The sequence below is a fragment of the Narcine bancroftii genome, chromosome 8, assembly GCF_036971445.1.
Source record: "Narcine bancroftii isolate sNarBan1 chromosome 8, sNarBan1.hap1, whole genome shotgun sequence".
Lineage (NCBI taxonomy): Eukaryota > Metazoa > Chordata > Chondrichthyes > Torpediniformes > Narcinidae > Narcine > Narcine bancroftii.
In genome coordinates this window covers 23,896,787-23,914,491 of record NC_091476.1, presented here as the reverse complement: position 1 = coordinate 23,914,491, position 17,705 = coordinate 23,896,787, and the positions used below count along the sequence as shown (strand labels likewise).

The following is a 17,705-nucleotide window of genomic DNA, read 5'->3' as shown; positions in this document are numbered from 1 at the left end:
TTGTCAAGTAAAACATTTGATTAAAAAGTTTGGTTTAAGACTTCGGTGCAGGCAAAATTCCGACTTGCGTCCACCGAGATATGACTGATCCTTCAGACCCAATTACAGTCATAAGTCGGGGAATACCTGCACTTTTGTTTCAAGCTGAGTTTTGCTGTGCCACAGTGTATTACCTGATCCAATTTGCTGTCAACAATGTGTAAGTTTCAAAAAAAGGATTGTATGGAATGTCATTCCCTCTCAGATTGAACAGCCCTAGATGAAAACGATGAGGAAAATTATCTTTAGTATTTGCACAGTTGATAAAATAGATACATCACTAAATTCCATTTCATATTTTTCTTTCTTAACCCTTTTCACGCAGATCTTATTTTATCTTGCACTTGTAGTAAGATGGGAGGCCCAATTAGTCCATTTGGTCCATGCCAGCAATCCAATCAGTCCTGTTCCCCCATTCTTATGACCTCGACCTTGCTGAGGCCAAACAATAGGTACCTCCTCTTTCATACCCCATGAACAGGACCCCACTTAAAAAAAAGTCAAGCCACTATCTATTGCATCCCTCCACATGTACAACCAAATTTTGCCCTCTATTGGCCCATATTCATTAAAATTTAGAATGAGGTTGATCTCATTGAAACCTTTCAAATATTGAAAGGTATGGACAGAGTAGATGTGGAAAGGTTTTTTCCCCCCATGGTGGGAAAGTCCAGGACAAGAGGGTACAACTTCAGGATTGAGGAGTGTGGGGGTGACTCAATGGGCTGAAGAGCCCATTTCTGCTTCTATGTCACGGACTTGTGGAAAATGTAAGAAAACTAGGACGTTGCAGGTTGTGCATGGGCAGGATTGGGGAGGGGTGGAAGAGAAACTATCAATCTCCGCCTTAACTACACCCAATAAATGCACCATCTCTGACCTCCTCACTTGCAGCCATCTCCCTCCCATAGCCTCTATCTTCATTGTTTCTCAACCCTGCACTTACCGCTCCTATCACCTACCCTAGATCCATAAACCCAATTGTCTCAGTAAACCCATTGTTTCCAGATGCTCCTGCCCCACTGAACTATCATACTTTAACTCCATTTTGACCCCTAGTCCAGTCGCTCCCCACCTACATCCACTATTCCTCACATGCCTCCACCACTTCAACAGCTTCTAGTTTCCTGAACTCGATCACTTCATTTTCACCAGAGATGTCCAATCTCTATATACCTCCATCCCCCATACTGAATATCTCAAAGTCCTTAATTTCTTTCTCAACAATAGACCCAACCAGTCCCCCTCCACCACCACCACCCTTCTCCACCTGGCATACCTTGTTCTCACCTTCAATACCTTCCCCTTTGACTCATCCCGCATTTTTCAGGTTAAAGGGGTAGCCATAGGTCCCAGCTATGCCTGCCTTTTTGTTGGCTATGTGGAGCAATCCAGGTTACAAGGCTACAAAAGCAAGGTTCCCAATTCTTTCTCTGCTAAATTCACGACTATACTGGTGTTGCCTCATGCACTCATGGATCCATAAATATAGGATCTAATGAATTTTTCTGGATAAAGTGAGGTCAGAAGTAGAAAGAGGATCATGCGTGGTCAGCTTGGTCCTCTGATTTCATGAACATGACCACTAGTGACTGACTCTGCCGTTTCCTGAACACAAGACCCCATGTGAGGAAGCTCTAGTGCCTGAAGATGCAAGCATTGGGCAGATTTTTTTTAGTATTTCCCTATTATTTTCCAAAAATAATTTAAATAAACCTCAACCTAATTCATTTGCCAAAACTAATCCAGTGTTTAATATCTTGCCCACATATTTTCCAGCAAGAGTAGCAGTTTGAGAAGAACCATAGAATGCTACAGCACAGAAGAGGCCATTTGGCCCTTCTAGTCTGAGCCAACCACTATTCTGCTAGTCCCACTGACCTGCTCCCACTCCGTAACCCTCCAGAGCTCTCCCATCCATTTATCTATCCAATCTTTACTTAAAACTCAAGATCGAGCCCACATCAGATGGCAGTGCATTCCACAATCCCACCACTCTGTTCCCCCAAACCTTTCCCCTTTCAGCTTAAAACTATGAACTCTTGTACTTATCTCCCCCAATCTAAGTGGAAAAAGCCTACTCACATCCACTCTGTCTATACCCCTCAATCTTGTAAACCTCTATCAAATCTCCCCTCATTATTCTTCGCACCAAGGAATAAAGTCCTACCCTATTTTATCTTTCCCTGCAACTCGACTCCTGAAGACCAAGCAACATCCTAGTAAATCTTCTTTGCACTCTTTCCATCTTACTGATATCCTTCCTGTAGTTAGGCAACCAGATCTACACACAATGCTCCAAATTTGGTCTCACCAATGTCTTAAACAACTTCAACATAACATCCCAACTCCAACACTCAATATTTTGGTTTATAAAGGCTAAGATGTCAAAAGCTTTCTTTACAACCCTGTCCACCTGCAACACCACCTTCAGAGAACAGTCAGAATCAGAATTTGTTGTCATGAACAAGTCATGAAATTCGGTGTTTTGTGGCAACATCATACTGCAAATGTCCGTATTATAACCATCTTACAACATTATATTTTTTTAAATAGTGCACAAAAAGTAAGGCACAAGATTCGTTAAACATGACCTACCATGCACAAACCCATGTTTACTGTCCTGAATCAGCCAATGGCTGTCCAAATACCTATATATCCCATCTTTTAGAACTCCTTTCAATAATTTACCTACAACTGATGTCAGGCTCACTGGCCTATAATTACCTTTATTTTTGGAGCCTTTTTTAAACATTGGGATGAGATGAGCTATCCTCTGGCACCTCATCTGTGGCTAAGGACATTTTGAATACAGGTACTTCCCAACATATGTCTGTGTTCCGCTCTGGATGACCAGTCATATCTCAGAATGGACACATGTCGGAATTGCGTACCTACCTTGCAGTCAGCATCTTGGGGGCTGTAGGCTGGGCGTGACCATCTTGGTTCCTGTGCTCATGCGTGGTGGGTTCAAGTAGTGGAATTTGGTTGGGGCATGCACGAGAGTTAAGCACCCTAATGATATTGAATTTGTGCTCTTAACTCTCGCGCATGTGCCAACTGAATTCCAATATACGAACACCATACGTGCCTACCAAAGAATCGCACATGCGCACAGGAATCAAGACGGCCGTGCCAGCCTATGGACCCCAGAACGCCGACTTACGAAGTTCGCACATTTTGGCTCTTACATGCTCTGTAACTCTGTTATAGTTTGTCAAATACCACATAAACCATGTCAATTTTATATTTTTTTTTAAATTTGGTCATATGTAGAGATGGATGCAAGTGGATAGGTTGCAAGTCTGAGAGTACCTGAGTATCTGCCAGGGCCCCTGTAATTTCTACACTCATCTGCCTGAAGGTCCAAGGGAATTCATATCTGGCCTGGGGGATTAATCTGCCTTTATTCACTGTAAGGCTTTACACCTCCTTAATCACCATATGTTCCATGACACTTCTGTTACCCTTCCTTCCAGTTTCAGTGCCAGTTTCCTGAGTAAATACTAATTTTTAAAAAGCTGTTTAAGTTCTTCCCCATTACACGAGTTGACTACTCTGATCCTCTAGGGGACTATTTTTGTTCCCTACCATCCTCTTACTCTTAATATATTTGTAGAAACCCTTCGGATTTACGTTCACATTATCTGCCAAAGTAACCTCGTGTCTTTTTGCCTTCTTGAGTATTTTCCTGCATTTTCTATACTCTTCAAATACCTCATTAGCTCCTCATTGCCTAAACTTGCTATACACCTTCCTTCTCTACTTAACTAGATCTCCAATATCCCTTGAAAAAAGGTTCTCTGTGCCTGTTAACTTTGCCTTAATCCTAACAGGAACATAAATTCTGCTCTCTCAATATTTCACCTTTCAAGGCCATCCACCAACTTAACTCACCCTTGCCACAAAACAACATATCCCAATCCACACTTCCTCAATCCTTTCTCATTTCTACAAAATTTGCCTTCCTCCAATTTAGAATCACAACATGAGGACTAGACTTATTCTTTTCCATAATTAACTTGAAGCGAATGACATTATGGTCACTGGACCCAAAATGTTTGCCTACACCAGGGGTCCCCAAACTTTTAAGACGATCCCCTTCAGGGACTACATGGTCCCTCATCGACCCCGAGACATGGAATCCTAGTGCTGGTTGGGGAGGCGGGGGGTGGAATGGACAGGGGGGGTGGAATGGACAGGGGGGGTGGAATGGACGGGGGGGTGGAATGGACGGGGGGGTGGAATGGACGGGGGGGTGGAATGGACGGGGGGGTGGAATGGACGGGGGGGTGGAATGGACGGGGGGGTGGAATGGACGGGGGGGTGGAATGGACGGGGGGGTGGAATGGACGGGGGGGTGGAATGGACGGGGGGGTGGAATGGACGGGGGGGTGGAATGGACGGGGGGGTGGAATGGACGGGGGGGTGGAATGGACGGGGGGGTGGAATGGACGGGGGGGTGGAATGGACGGGGGGGGTGGAATGGACGGGGGGGTGGAATGGACGGGGGGGTGGAATGGACGGGGGGGTGGAATGGACGGGGGGGTGGAATGGACGGGGGGGTGGAATGGACGGGGGGGTGGAATGGACGGGGGGGTGGAATGGACGGGGGGGTGGAATGGACGGGGGGGTGGAATGGACGGGGGGGTGGAATGGACGGGGGGGTGGAATGGACGGGGGGGTGGAATGGACGGGGGGGTGGAATGGACGGGGGGGTGGAATGGACGGGGGGGTGGAATGGACAGGGGGGGTGGAATGGACAGGGGGGGTGGAATGGACAGGGGGGGTGGAATGGACAGGGGGGGTGGAATGGACAGGGGGGGTGGAATGGACAGGGGGGGTGGAATGGACAGGGGGGGTGGAATGGACAGGGGGGGTGGAATGGACAGGGGGGGTGGAATGGACAGGGGGGGTGGAATGGACAGGGGGGGTGGAATGGACAGGGGGGGTGGAATGGACAGGGGGGGTGGAATGGACAGGGGGGGTGGAATGGACAGGGGGGGTGGAATGGACAGGGGGGGTGGAATGGACAGGGGGGGTGGAATGGACAGGGGGGGTGGAATGGACAGGGGGGTGGAATGGACAGGGGGGTGGAATGGACAGGGGGGGTGGAATGGACAGGGGGGGTGGAATGGACAGGGGGGGTGGAATGGACAGGGGGGGTGGAATGGACAGGGGGGGTGGAATGGACAGGGGGGGTGGAATGGACAGGGGGGGTGGAATGGACAGGGGGGGTGGAATGGACAGGGGGGGTGGAATGGACAGGGGGGGTGGAATGGACAGGGGGGGTGGAATGGACAGGGGGGGTGGAATGGACAGGGGGGGTGGAATGGACAGGGGGGGTGGAATGGACAGGGGGGGTGGAATGGACAGGGGGGGTGGAATGGACAGGGGGGGTGGAATGGACAGGGGGGGTGGAATGGACAGGGGGGGTGGAATGGACAGGGGGGGTGGAATGGACAGGGGGGGTGGAATGGACAGGGGGGGTGGAATGGACAGGGGGGGTGGAATGGACAGGGCGGGTGGAATGGACAGGGGGGTGGAATGGACAGGGGGGGTGGAATGGACAGGGGGGGTGGAATGGACAGGGGGGGTGGAATGGACAGGGGGGGTGGAATGGACAGGGGGGGTGGAATGGACAGGGGGGGTGGAATGGACAGGGGGGGTGGAATGGACAGGGGGGGTGGAATGGACAGGGGGGGGTGGAATGGACAGGGGGGGGTGGAATGGACAGGGGGGGGTGGAATGGACAGGGGGGGGTGGAATGGACAGGGGGGGTGGAATGGACAGGGGGGGTGGAATGGACAGGGGGGGTGGAATGGACAGGGGGGGTGGAATGGACAGGGGGGGTGGAATGGACAGGGGGGGTGGAATGGACAGGGGGGGTGGAATGGACAGGGGGGGTGGAATGGACAGGGGGGTGGAATGGACAGGGGGGGTGGAATGGACAGGGGGGGTGGAATGGACAGGGGGGGTGGAATGGACAGGGGGGGTGGAATGGACAGGGGGGGTGGAATGGACAGGGGGGGTGGAATGGACAGGGGGGGTGGAATGGACAGGGGGGGTGGAATGGACAGGGGGGGTGGAATGGACAGGGGGGGTGGAATGGACAGGGGGGGTGGAATGGACAGGGGGGGTGGAATGGACAGGGGGGGTGGAATGGACAGGGGGGGTGGAATGGACGGGGGGGTGGAATGGACGGGGGGGTGGAATGGACGGGGGGGTGGAATGGACGGGGGGGTGGAATGGACGGGGGGGTGGAATGGACAGGGGGGGTGGAATGGACAGGGGGGGTGGAATGGACAGGGGGGGTGGAATGGACAGGGGGGGTGGAATGGACAGGGGGGGTGGAATGGACAGGGGGGGTGGAATGGACAGGGGGGGTGGAATGGACAGGGGGGGTGGAATGGACAGGGGGGGTGGAATGGACAGGGGGGGTGGAATGGACAGGGGGGGTGGAATGGACAGGGGGGGTGGAATGGACAGGGGGGGTGGAATGGACAGGGGGGGTGGAATGGACAGGGGGGGTGGAATGGACAGGGGGGGTGGAATGGACAGGGGGGGTGGAATGGACAGGGGGGGTGGAATGGACAGGGGGGGTGGAATGGACAGGGGGGGTGGAATGGACAGGGGGGGTGGAATGGACGGGGGGGTGGAATGGACGGGGGGGTGGAATGGACGGGGGGGTGGAATGGACGGGGGGGTGGAATGGACGGGGGGGTGGAATGGACGGGGGGGTGGAATGGACGGGGGGGTGGAATGGACGGGGGGGTGGAATGGACGGGGGGGTGGAATGGACGGGGGGGTGGAATGGACGGGGGGGTGGAATGGACGGGGGGGTGGAATGGACGGGGGGGTGGAATGGACGGGGGGGTGGAATGGACGGGGGGGTGGAATGGACGGGGGGGTGGAATGGACGGGGGGGTGGAATGGACGGGGGGGTGGAATGGACGGGGGGGTGGAATGGACGGGGGGGTGGAATGGACGGGGGGGTGGAATGGACGGGGGGGTGGAATGGACGGGGGGGTGGAATGGACGGGGGGGTGGAATGGACGGGGGGGTGGAATGGACGGGGGGGTGGAATGGACGGGGGGGTGGAATGGACGGGGGGGTGGAATGGACGGGGGGGTGGAATGGACGGGGGGGTGGAATGGACGGGGGGGTGGAATGGACGGGGGGGTGGAATGGACGGGGGGGTGGAATGGACGGGGGGGTGGAATGGACGGGGGGGTGGAATGGACGGGGGGGTGGAATGGACGGGGGGGTGGAATGGACAGGGGGGGTGGAATGGACAGGGGGGGTGGAATGGACAGGGGGGGTGGAATGGACAGGGGGGGTGGAATGGACAGGGGGGGTGGAATGGACAGGGGGGGTGGAATGGACAGGGGGGGTGGAATGGACAGGGGGGGTGGAATGGACAGGGGGGGTGGAATGGACAGGGGGGGTGGAATGGACAGGGGGGGTGGAATGGACAGGGGGTAGTGCTGGTCAAGGTAGGGGGTAGTGTTGGTCAAGGTAGGGGGGGTTGGATGGGTGGGTAGCTGAGAGACTATTTTAAATCACCCACCCAGTGTTTATTGACCCCCTTTTGACCCCTGACACTTATAAACCCCCTGAATGGTCCCATCAACCCCTGGGGATCGATATCAACCACTTGCTAGTAGTAACGTTTGTCTGCAATTAAGCCAAATATTACATGGCAATGACAAGCCATGGGCCAGTTCAGGTTACAATGACATGATGTAGGAAATGATTGCATGACATTTCACTGAGGCCACTTGTTTCTTTAAATAGCAGGCACTGAACTTATCATTATTGCCAATTATAGTTTCTGGCCTACATTTAAATTGTACAATTAAAAAAATCTGTATGTTTAATGATTTAAACAATTGGCAAGAAGCTACTGTAGAAAAACTGTGAAAGGTTGTTTATTTCAATCTTCCTTATGAATACAGTCAAGATAGTAGAATCCAATCTAAGGTTGTTAATTTTAAAGCATAATTGAATTTTTCAGCAAACCTTAATCCCATTCAATTTAAAAATTTTTTCAAGTCAATTTTGACGTGAGACAATTCAAAATTAGTCATCAGTCAGATTTATTCCAATAAATGAAATGGTAATTACATAAAATGGTATTGAAGTCAAATTAAGGGAAGTAAATTCTAATACCCTATCAAGTATCAATTTCTGCCAGAGTAAAGGCTCAACATTGTATACAAATTCAAGCCCCATCAAAGGACATTTATTCATTCATCAAAATCTCTTCACAATTTCAAATCTTTGTTCATCACAATTTATCTTAATGTATTTACTGAAAAGGGAGAAAGATTCTTATCCGAAGGAATAGGTCTCACATGCAGTTTCATCCAGTGCAGAGATTAACACTGCTGTTGGCTTGTATGGGTTATTTTCCATTTGTGTGCGGATTTCTTTCACCTTTTCTTGCCACGTTCTTTCTGCAATGCAATGTACAAAGGATTTTAAAACTCCCACTCCTGCCAGAGTTATGTATATGCATTTCAATATGAACACACTTAAAAAGAAAAGGTTGTTCCTCAGCTTTTTTTTTTGGATGAAGGGAATGATTTTGATGAAACAGAAGATAAACACAAACAAGGCTGGGTTTCTGTGTCCATTTCAAATCTGCTTTTTTCCCCCAACACTCAATTCCTTTGACAGAGTGGTCCAATTATGTGGTCCGTTTTTCCCTTGTTGCTTCAAAGAAAGTTGGCCTTAATGCTGATTTTATGGATTGATTTAATCTTTTACTACATTCATGTGTCATAAAGAAACTACAAAAAAATGGAAAACTTCAAAACCACAAGAGATTGATATGACTACAAATAGTACCAAAATTCCATTATATTTGCAGGTAGGCTTAAATTATTTCAATTTGAGATCAAGTAATTGAATGTTCATTCTTGGTTAAAGTTAATATCTATAGAACATTACAGGACAGGACCTCAGCCCTCAATGTTGTGCTAACCTTTCCTACCAAAAAAAACTAAACCTTTCTTACCTTGTAACCCTTTGTTTTTCTTTCATCTATGTGCCTGCCTGAGTCTCTTAAATGCTCCTAATGCTTCAGCCTTCACCACCATCCCTGGCAAGGCACCAGGCATTCCAGACATCTACAACTCTGTATTTTAAAACAAACTTATCCCTGATGTCTCCCCTAAATTTTCCTCCCTTCACTTTGTACAGATGTCTCCTGGTGATTGCTATTCCTGCCCTGGGTATAAGGTGCTGACTGTCCACCTTGTCTATCCCCCTTATAATCCTGTAGGTCTCTATTACGGCTCCTCTCATCCTTCTTCGTTCCAAAGACAGAAGTCCTAGCTGTGCTAACCTTGCCTCACAAGTCTAATTTCCCAATCCAGGCAACATTCTCATAAATCTCCTCTGCACCTTCTCTACAACTTTCTCATCCTGTCATGAGGTGACCAGAACTGAAGTAATGTGTTGGAAAATTTTAATTAATAGATTTTATTTTGTCTGAAGCTATTCCATTCTCAGCAACCTGATGTGCACTTAGAAGATGAGAATAGGATGCAATTTTGAAAATGAACTTTGTTATCTCCAATTTGAAATATTTTAAAATAAAGTTAATTATTATGTTTCTTTAATTCATTCATTAGGTGAGAACATTGCCAGCCTAACTAATGAGAACTATCATGGATAATAATGATTGATAGTTAAGAACCTTTGGCCAAGAAATTGTTTTGGTATTAAAGTGATTGTGGATAGAGTCCACACCAGGAATGTACAAGGTTCCAAGGCTCTGATACTCTTGTGTTATTGGCAAATCCAAAAAATGGTTTGCTCTCTGGGATGTCCTGCCACAAGAGAGAATATAGATTGTGGAAGAAATCTTTAGGCAGAAGACTGGGGATGGTGGGAGAATGGCTGGGGTTAAGATGAGAAATGTGGTAAGAAGATTGTGAGGGGGGGGGGGGGCAAATTTGGGTAAGGACCTGAAGTTGGGTGGGTGAAGAGGATTCAGGGAGAGTTAAATATCTTCTAATTTTAAGTACCTCTAACTGTTCACTCTCAGCCACCTTCTCAGCAGGAAAACAAATATAGTCTATCCCATTTCTCCCCATAACTACAGTCCTCCAATCTTGGCAACATGCTGGTGAATCTTCCCTGCACACTCTCCTGCATTTTGGCCTGAGAGAAAACCATTACCCGTGAAATTTTCTAGGACAGTGTTGGTTGTATCCTTTCACTGGTGCTGGAAGTCATTATCTCAGAGTTATTTCTACATGCTGCCAAGTAGAATGTGAGCTTTGTGCTCTAATTGAGAACCTTGTTTTAGAAAATTCTTGTTGTCAGTCATCCAAAGACTGTGTTGGCACTGTGTTAGGGTGAGTGGTGAATTTCATCACTAATGTTTATCATTTCCTGTGCTTCCTGGAGTCCTTTCATGGATCTTGATTAAGAGGCAGTGTTGTGTGACAGAGGCAGGTTGGAGAGGTATACATCCAATGGTAATTTTACTGGAGGCCCATCTATTCATACACCCGAGAAATGGATTCAGAAGTGATATAGTGCCCTACATCTGTGAGCTCGGAAAAGAGCATTATCTACTTTTTACAAATTGTTGAGGTTTTGGACATCTTGGCTCTGAAGATTGAATGGTTTCCTGCTTCATTTTAGAATGGAAAGGCTCATGGAAACTTTTCACCTCAATGATTAAACAATGGATAATTTAGTTGAGGCGGTATGTGACATTGGCTCTATACTCATAAGAGGGAAACCATCGACAGCAAAATCCCTATTATCCAGATTTAAAGCAACTGAAACACCCCCCTCCTCCCAGCAATTAGTTCACCAATCCATGCAAAATGCAATGGCAAGCAACCAGAAAATTCACTTATCCTGCATCTATCAATTCCCATAGATCTCAGATACCCAGAGTTTTACTGTATAGGATTCTGAGATAAGGAAATTGTATATTCAGACTTAATTTAGTGTTGTAATTATGGTTTCTAACTGAAGTGGGAATGTACACGAGGAAATAAGAGACCAATTTCTGATAATACCCATGACATCGTAACTGCAATGTTGATCCCAAAACTCATATTTGGTGGAAGGGCATCCTTTATTCCAGTATGCCACATGGCTGAGTCACTTGTGTGATTAATGGCAGATAAAACTAGCATGTGAATTAACTTGTGAATTTACTACAAGGGAAATTAGATGCATCTAATAAATCCTCACTGAGTTAACAAGTGGACTTCTCCCTGCTGCTTTATTCAATATTTTTCTTCATACAATTCTCCACTCCTGCCAGCATTCCTTATTGATTGATTACATCAATGTAGGTGAACTCTATCTTCATCTACCACAACATTTCTAGATAACCCAAACAGACAGAGGAGCTGGCTGAAACTGGAAAATATGCTGCATCTTCACCTTGGTTTAGCAAATTTCCTAGCTTGGGGAGAAACTGTGAGGTAAATAAGGTTATAAAACCACAAAGAAATACAGCAGAGAATCTAACCATTTAGCCATTTGGCTCTTCCCAATCATAAAGTTTCTATTAGGTTGCATTTGAGTTGCCTTTGGGATACCTCAGGATAATCAGGTTAGTGGTAAAATTTGCTTTGTTTTTAAGAATAAATCAAAGAGTATAATTTTCTTCCATAAAAATGAAAGTGCTTTCTTTTAAATTTAATAAAGTATTTTACCAAAAAACTGAGCAGGTACTTTGAAGATATCCTCTGTCGGTTTTGGTGGACGTTCTTCACCCCAGATGATATCCACCAAGTTGGATTCTTTGGAAATAAATTGTCGTTTGCCTTCAAGTAAAGAATTTCTGTAATTCTCCCATTGCACTATTTTTAAAAAAAATAGAATGCATTAATTGCTCTGAGAATAAAGAGTAGATGCACCTTTATTGGGGAAAAATATCAAGAAGGTTTATCAAATCACAAAGTTAATATATTGAGTTACATTCTGAAGTATGCAGGGCCTTTTTCTGTCTCACAATAACAGAAGAAAAGGAAATGATTCTTTTTTCTTTGTAGTGTTTGGTAAGGAAGCATTTTGGTCAGGACATCAGGAGAACACACTTTTCCTCTGCATGTGTGCTGAGACTGTGAATGTTGCCTGAATCAAGTAGAAATTCATTTTAAAATTTATTTTAAAGTACAACACATCTCACATGATGCTTCAAGATACTAACTTATCAACTATGAAATGCTGTACCTGTAATCACACCACCATATTTGAAGATGGAGTATTTCTCAATATGGGGCCCAATTTACTGCTCCCTCCTCTTTACCTGCAGATGCCGGCATTTACTGAAACAGTCTCAAAGATTATGGATGTTCTTTAAAAAAAATCTTTGATTATTATTCTCCAAATATCTACACATTAAATCCAGAGAACAATTATACTGATTTTCACCCTTTCAGCTTTATAAATACTGTAGTTTTCCAAAGTTTTGATTTTTTTGAATGTAAGTAATTGGGCACATACAGTCTTTTCTCAGTCACTTATTTAGATCAATAAATTCTGGCAAATAATCTCGACTCTCCAATTCTCCTTCTACCAGATCTTCTCATTCTATTAGTATCTACTTCCAATAAAATAATATCTTTTTAAAACAATGTTATCGGATCTCTGATCAATCAGTCCTGATCTGGGATCAAGTGGTGTTTGCTGCCTTTTGATTGAACTCATGGTTGGGAAAAGGGATTTCACCTTGCCTGACTCTATCCTTCTGTCACCTCCCTCTTCTGCCCCATGTTCAACTGTTGTGAAGCTCAGATTTTTTTGATTTTTTTTAAAGTAAATCGAAGACCTGACCACAAAATTACTTTCAAAAACTTTTATTTAGCAAAAAAATTTCAAATATCAACAAATTTATATTTTCTCGCATGAATTTTGCATCTGTTAAAATGTATCCTATCTTTTCTGATTTTTTTTTGGAATTGTCTTATAACTTTTTGTTAATCAGCTATATTTGTTTCTACATTTGGCAAGTCCTCTATACCACATATTTCCCTCAGGCTCTCTCAACTTTAGATGCTTTCTGTTCCCCTCTGCGTTTCTTGTCCAGCCACCATTCACTCTCTCGTTTGTGATGCTGTTCATGTCATCATTGATGCAACTGGAGAGACCGAGCAGAAGAATAGTGGAAGAGAGCACAGGAAAATGTCGGTGGGAATTAACACCTTGTGTTTCAGTTCTAGTTATTAAAGATGAAGAGGACAGAAAAGGGAAGAAACCGAAATGGAGATGCTGATTATGGTCAGAGATGGTGTTAGATTCTGATGGGGGGGGGGGTAGAAAAGTCACCAGAAGGAAGAGGAAGTAGAAAAAAATGTGTAGATTTGGGCAGCATTCTGCATTATGTTCTTTGTTGCAGCCCAATATTACAGCTCAAGCTCTGATGGGTTCAAGTTTTGTCCATGGAGAGCATACATGTTCTCCTTGTGCCTGTTTCATTTTCTCTGGCTGCTAGTTTCCTCCCACATTCCAGAGATGTGCTAATAGCTTGATTGGCCATTGTTGGTCTGGTGGGGGAATTAATGGGCACGTGAGAGAAAAGAGACACCTTTGGGTTTCTGGAGGGTAAACATCTCCAGTGACCATAGTCCATCCCATCAATAGCCAGGAAAACACTCGGGTCCCTCTATTTCCTCAGAAGCCAGAAGAAATTTGGCACATCACCAACATTCTTTACCACCATTGAAAGTTTACTATCAAGGTGCATCACTATATCATACAAGAACATCTGCACTCAAGACTGCAGAGGGTTGGAAAAGTGGCTCAGGCAGGCAGACAATAACAACTCCAGTTGCCTTGAAAACCTGATCAACATATTAAAAGACTCATTCCCACCCCCTGCCCGCCATAGTCTCTTCAGTCCCCTCTTATCAGGAAGAGGATTCACTAGTGTGAGATAGCACACCACCAGGTTCAAGGGCAGTTTCTTTCCCATCACTATCAGATTCCTGAATAAATCTCAATATAGTAAAATTCTGTTGCCTTTGCACCACACCAATTGATCTCTCTCTCTCACTGTACTTTTGTATTGTGTCCAACTTGTGCTAAGTATGAGATGTCCACTGGTCTACTCTCAAAATAACATCTATTACTACCTTAAACTGGACATATTGCACTTCAAGCCGATTCAGCCCTATGAGTTCATGCTGCCTAATTTACACCATTAACCTACACAGTACATTTTTGAAGGGTGGGAGGAAACTGGAGGCCTCAAAGAAAACCCATGCAGATGTGGGGAGGACATACAAACTCTTTACAGACAGCGTGGGATTTGAACCTAGTTCTGGTCCCGATTGCTGACACTGTGCTAACCACTGCACCAACTGTGCAGCCTATTAGCATATGCAACTGTTGGTGCATGTGACAATAAACTGAATTTGAATAGATTGCAGTGGGAGAGTGGGGGAGATGGGTTTGCTTTGAGAGTTAATATAGACATGAAGGCTGAATAGAATCCTCCTATTTCATATAGAATAATATAACATGAGAACCTAGGAGGATCTGGAATTTCAATGCAACTAATACATTAAAATGTAAGGGAAGAAAATAAAATGCTGGGGTGTGCAGTCCCTTCATCTTGTTGCTCCTCTGGATAAGAAGACTGCATGTTGTCACTGTGATCCATCTGGGATTTCAATCAAATCATGGTATCTCAATCATGGAAAAGAAAAATTGAAACTCTGAAATAAGTGTTTCAAATTTTCAAGGAGGATCATCAATCTGGGAATGGAAGAGGAATTCAACAAAGGGTGATGTTTCCAGCCATTGAAGAAAATCATTATCCAATCCTGGATTCCACAATCTTGATTTCCTTAGGAGGTAAAAATAAGCAACATTTCAGGCCTGAGCCCTTCAAGGGCTGAGTAAAAAGCAGACAGGCATCTGAATTAAAAGAAAGGCCATCGGGGGGAGTACAGACTAACAGACAAAAGATGTTAATTAGATATGGAGAGGAGGTTAGGGAGGAGGAAACAAGAATTGATTGGGGAAGGGTTTGGCTGAGAAAGCAGAGCTGGGGAAAAGGAGACAGAAATAGGAAGAGTGAGAGACAGAGGTTGAGGAAATTAGATGGGGGAAGGCTAAGAGAAACCAGAGAAGTCTATGTAAATGCCATCCATTTGGAGGGTGCCCAGACTTTGTGGGTGGACTCAGTCTGACAGTGCCCAAGATCAGGGACAGATAGGTTGGCAAGGGTATGGAACAGAGAATTGAAATGGATGGCCACTAAGAGATCCCCGCCATTGCAGTGAACAGAGCCAAGGTGCTCAAACTGGGTGGAGCTTCCATACCAAATCAAAGGTGATCTCCTCCTTCCCCTCTACCACCACCAATCTGCCCCTCATCCATATATCCTCCAATACCAGCACATCTGCCCTGGGCTCCTGTGTTGGTTCCCTCAAAGATCTTTGAAGCTTCGAATGGTGGTGAGGGAGGACATGGGGCTGCATGTTGAGCAGTTTCTGCAGTCACAGGGGTAGATATGAAGAGGGAAATTGGTGGGGAGGGAGGAGTAGACAAGGGGGTCATAGAAGCTGTCCCTGTAGTAGGTGGAGAGGGGAGGAACAGAGAAGACATGTCTGGTGGTGGAAGAAGAAATGGCAGGGGATTATATTTTAAAAGTGGACACTGGTAGGGTGGTAAGTAAACACAAGAGGAATCCTGTCCTTTTGCACATGGTGGCAGACAGGGCCAGGGCAGATGTGTAGGTAATGCAGGATATACCGGTGAGCGTTGAGTTGATGGTGGTAGAAGGGAAGCCATATTGTTTGAAGAAGTAGAAAATCTGTTCTGGCATGGAAGACCTCATTCCAGATTGAGCACCTTGGCACTGCCTGCCACATAGCAGGGATCTCCCAGTGGCCACCCATTTCAATGCCCCACTCTATTTCCCTTGCTGACATATCTGCCCATGGTCTCATGCACTGCCAGACAGACCATCCTCAAATTGGAGGAACAACATCTCGTGTTCTGTCTGAGCGCCCTCCAAATGCATGGCATTAGCATTGACTTTTCCAGTTTTTGTTCGCACTCCCCCTTATTCCCTTTGCCTGTCTCATTTACCCCAGCTCTGCATTCACAGAACCAAACCCTCCCCCAATCAATTCTCACCTTTCCTCTCTCCATGTCCAATTTGTCTGTAGGTCTGTACTCCACCTCCTGCCCTTTTAATTCAGATGCCTACCTGTTTTTTTTACTCATACCCTGAAAGACTCAGACCAAAAAGTTTGTTATATACCTTTACCCCTTTTAGATGCAGTGAATCTGCCAGCATTTTTGTATTTTTATTACAATCACAGATTATGCAACCTTTTGTGTTTCATTCCACAATCTTAACGATTGCAGGTGGAAAGCTAGAAAAAGCCTGATGATATTTGGAAGTCCTTTAAAAATGAATTAGAGATTGAACTAAGTTTTGATTTAACAATGTTGATAATAAACAGTTCTAAGAATATAAAAATTCTGAAAAACATTGTTTCCTTACCAACAGAAAACAAAAAGGGATCAGCAGCGACTATTTCTCCCTCTTTTGTTTCTTGCAGAATCCAGTTTACAATCGTTGCTAAGAAAAACAATATTTATATTAATAAAATGAAACCATGCCATTCAAAATTGAGTAATCCAGTCAGTTATTGTTGTCGAGGCTTACTTTCCCCTCTATTGAGTTCCCAGTTGCAGTCCATCTGACGTTCTGCCTGAATCCAGTAACGTCCATCTGTCCACAGTACAGCATTTGTCTTACTGACCACTGCAGTACCTATGAAATAATCAGATTGGCACCAACTCCCAAGTAAGCAATCTGTTTCTGTTTGACTCAAACCATAGCATTTTACAAATAGAAGCTTTTTTTTCTTATTCTTTCATACATTAAATTGTGCATATGTAAGACTGGCTGCCGGTTTTCCATTTCCAAAATCAGCTTCAATATAACCATATTTTAAAGGCAAGGAGTATCTGTGTACATCTTAGGGCCAAATATGAATTTTTGCTCCTTATATGTTGTTCAGATTATTTTGTATTTTCATAGAACAAGAATTTGGATTTATATTGCTCATTTCATGGCTGCAGGATAGTCCACATGCTTTGCACCTGATAAAATGCTATGAAAATGCAAGCATTGACATTAGCAAACAAAATATATTGCTCAGTTATCACGCAGTTAATTGTGTAAATAGTAAAGTACCCTGTAATAATGTCCAGATAATCATGCCTTCGAAAGTAATTCTGTTCGAGGGGACCAACATTGGCGAGGGGACCAACATTGGCGAGGGGACCAACATTGGCGAGGGGACCAACATTGGCGAGGGGACCAACATTGGCGAGGGGACCAACATTGGCGAGGGGACCAACATTGGCGAGGGGACCAACATTGGCGAGGGGACCAACATTGGCGAGGGGACCAACATTGGCGAGGGGACCAACATTGGCGAGGGGACCAACATTGGCGAGGGGACCAACATTGGCGAGGGGACCAACATTGGCGAGGGGACCAACATTGGCGAGGGGACCAACATTGGCGAGGGGACCAACATTGGCGAGGGGACCAACATTGGCGAGGGGACCAACATTGGCGAGGGGACCAACATTGGCGAGGGGACCAACATTGGCGAGGGGACCAACATTGGCGAGGGGACCAACATTGGCGA

General features: G+C 45.8%; 1 protein-coding gene across 1 annotated transcript in view; it reads right to left on the bottom strand.

Moving 5' to 3' along the window:
- Positions 1–17,705, bottom strand: part of xpnpep2 (X-prolyl aminopeptidase (aminopeptidase P) 2, membrane-bound) — an 81,711-nt gene that overhangs the window by 48,525 nt on the left and 15,481 nt on the right. Inside the window, exons 5-9 of the mRNA XM_069896017.1 lie at positions 16,709–16,816; positions 16,544–16,621; positions 11,736–11,882; positions 8,397–8,498; positions 174–255 (exon numbers count right to left, since the gene is read on the bottom strand). Of these exons, the coding sequence (XP_069752118.1) occupies positions 174–255; positions 8,397–8,498; positions 11,736–11,882; positions 16,544–16,621; positions 16,709–16,816 (517 nt within the window). The remainder of the gene's footprint in view (positions 1–173; positions 256–8,396; positions 8,499–11,735; positions 11,883–16,543; positions 16,622–16,708; positions 16,817–17,705) is intronic.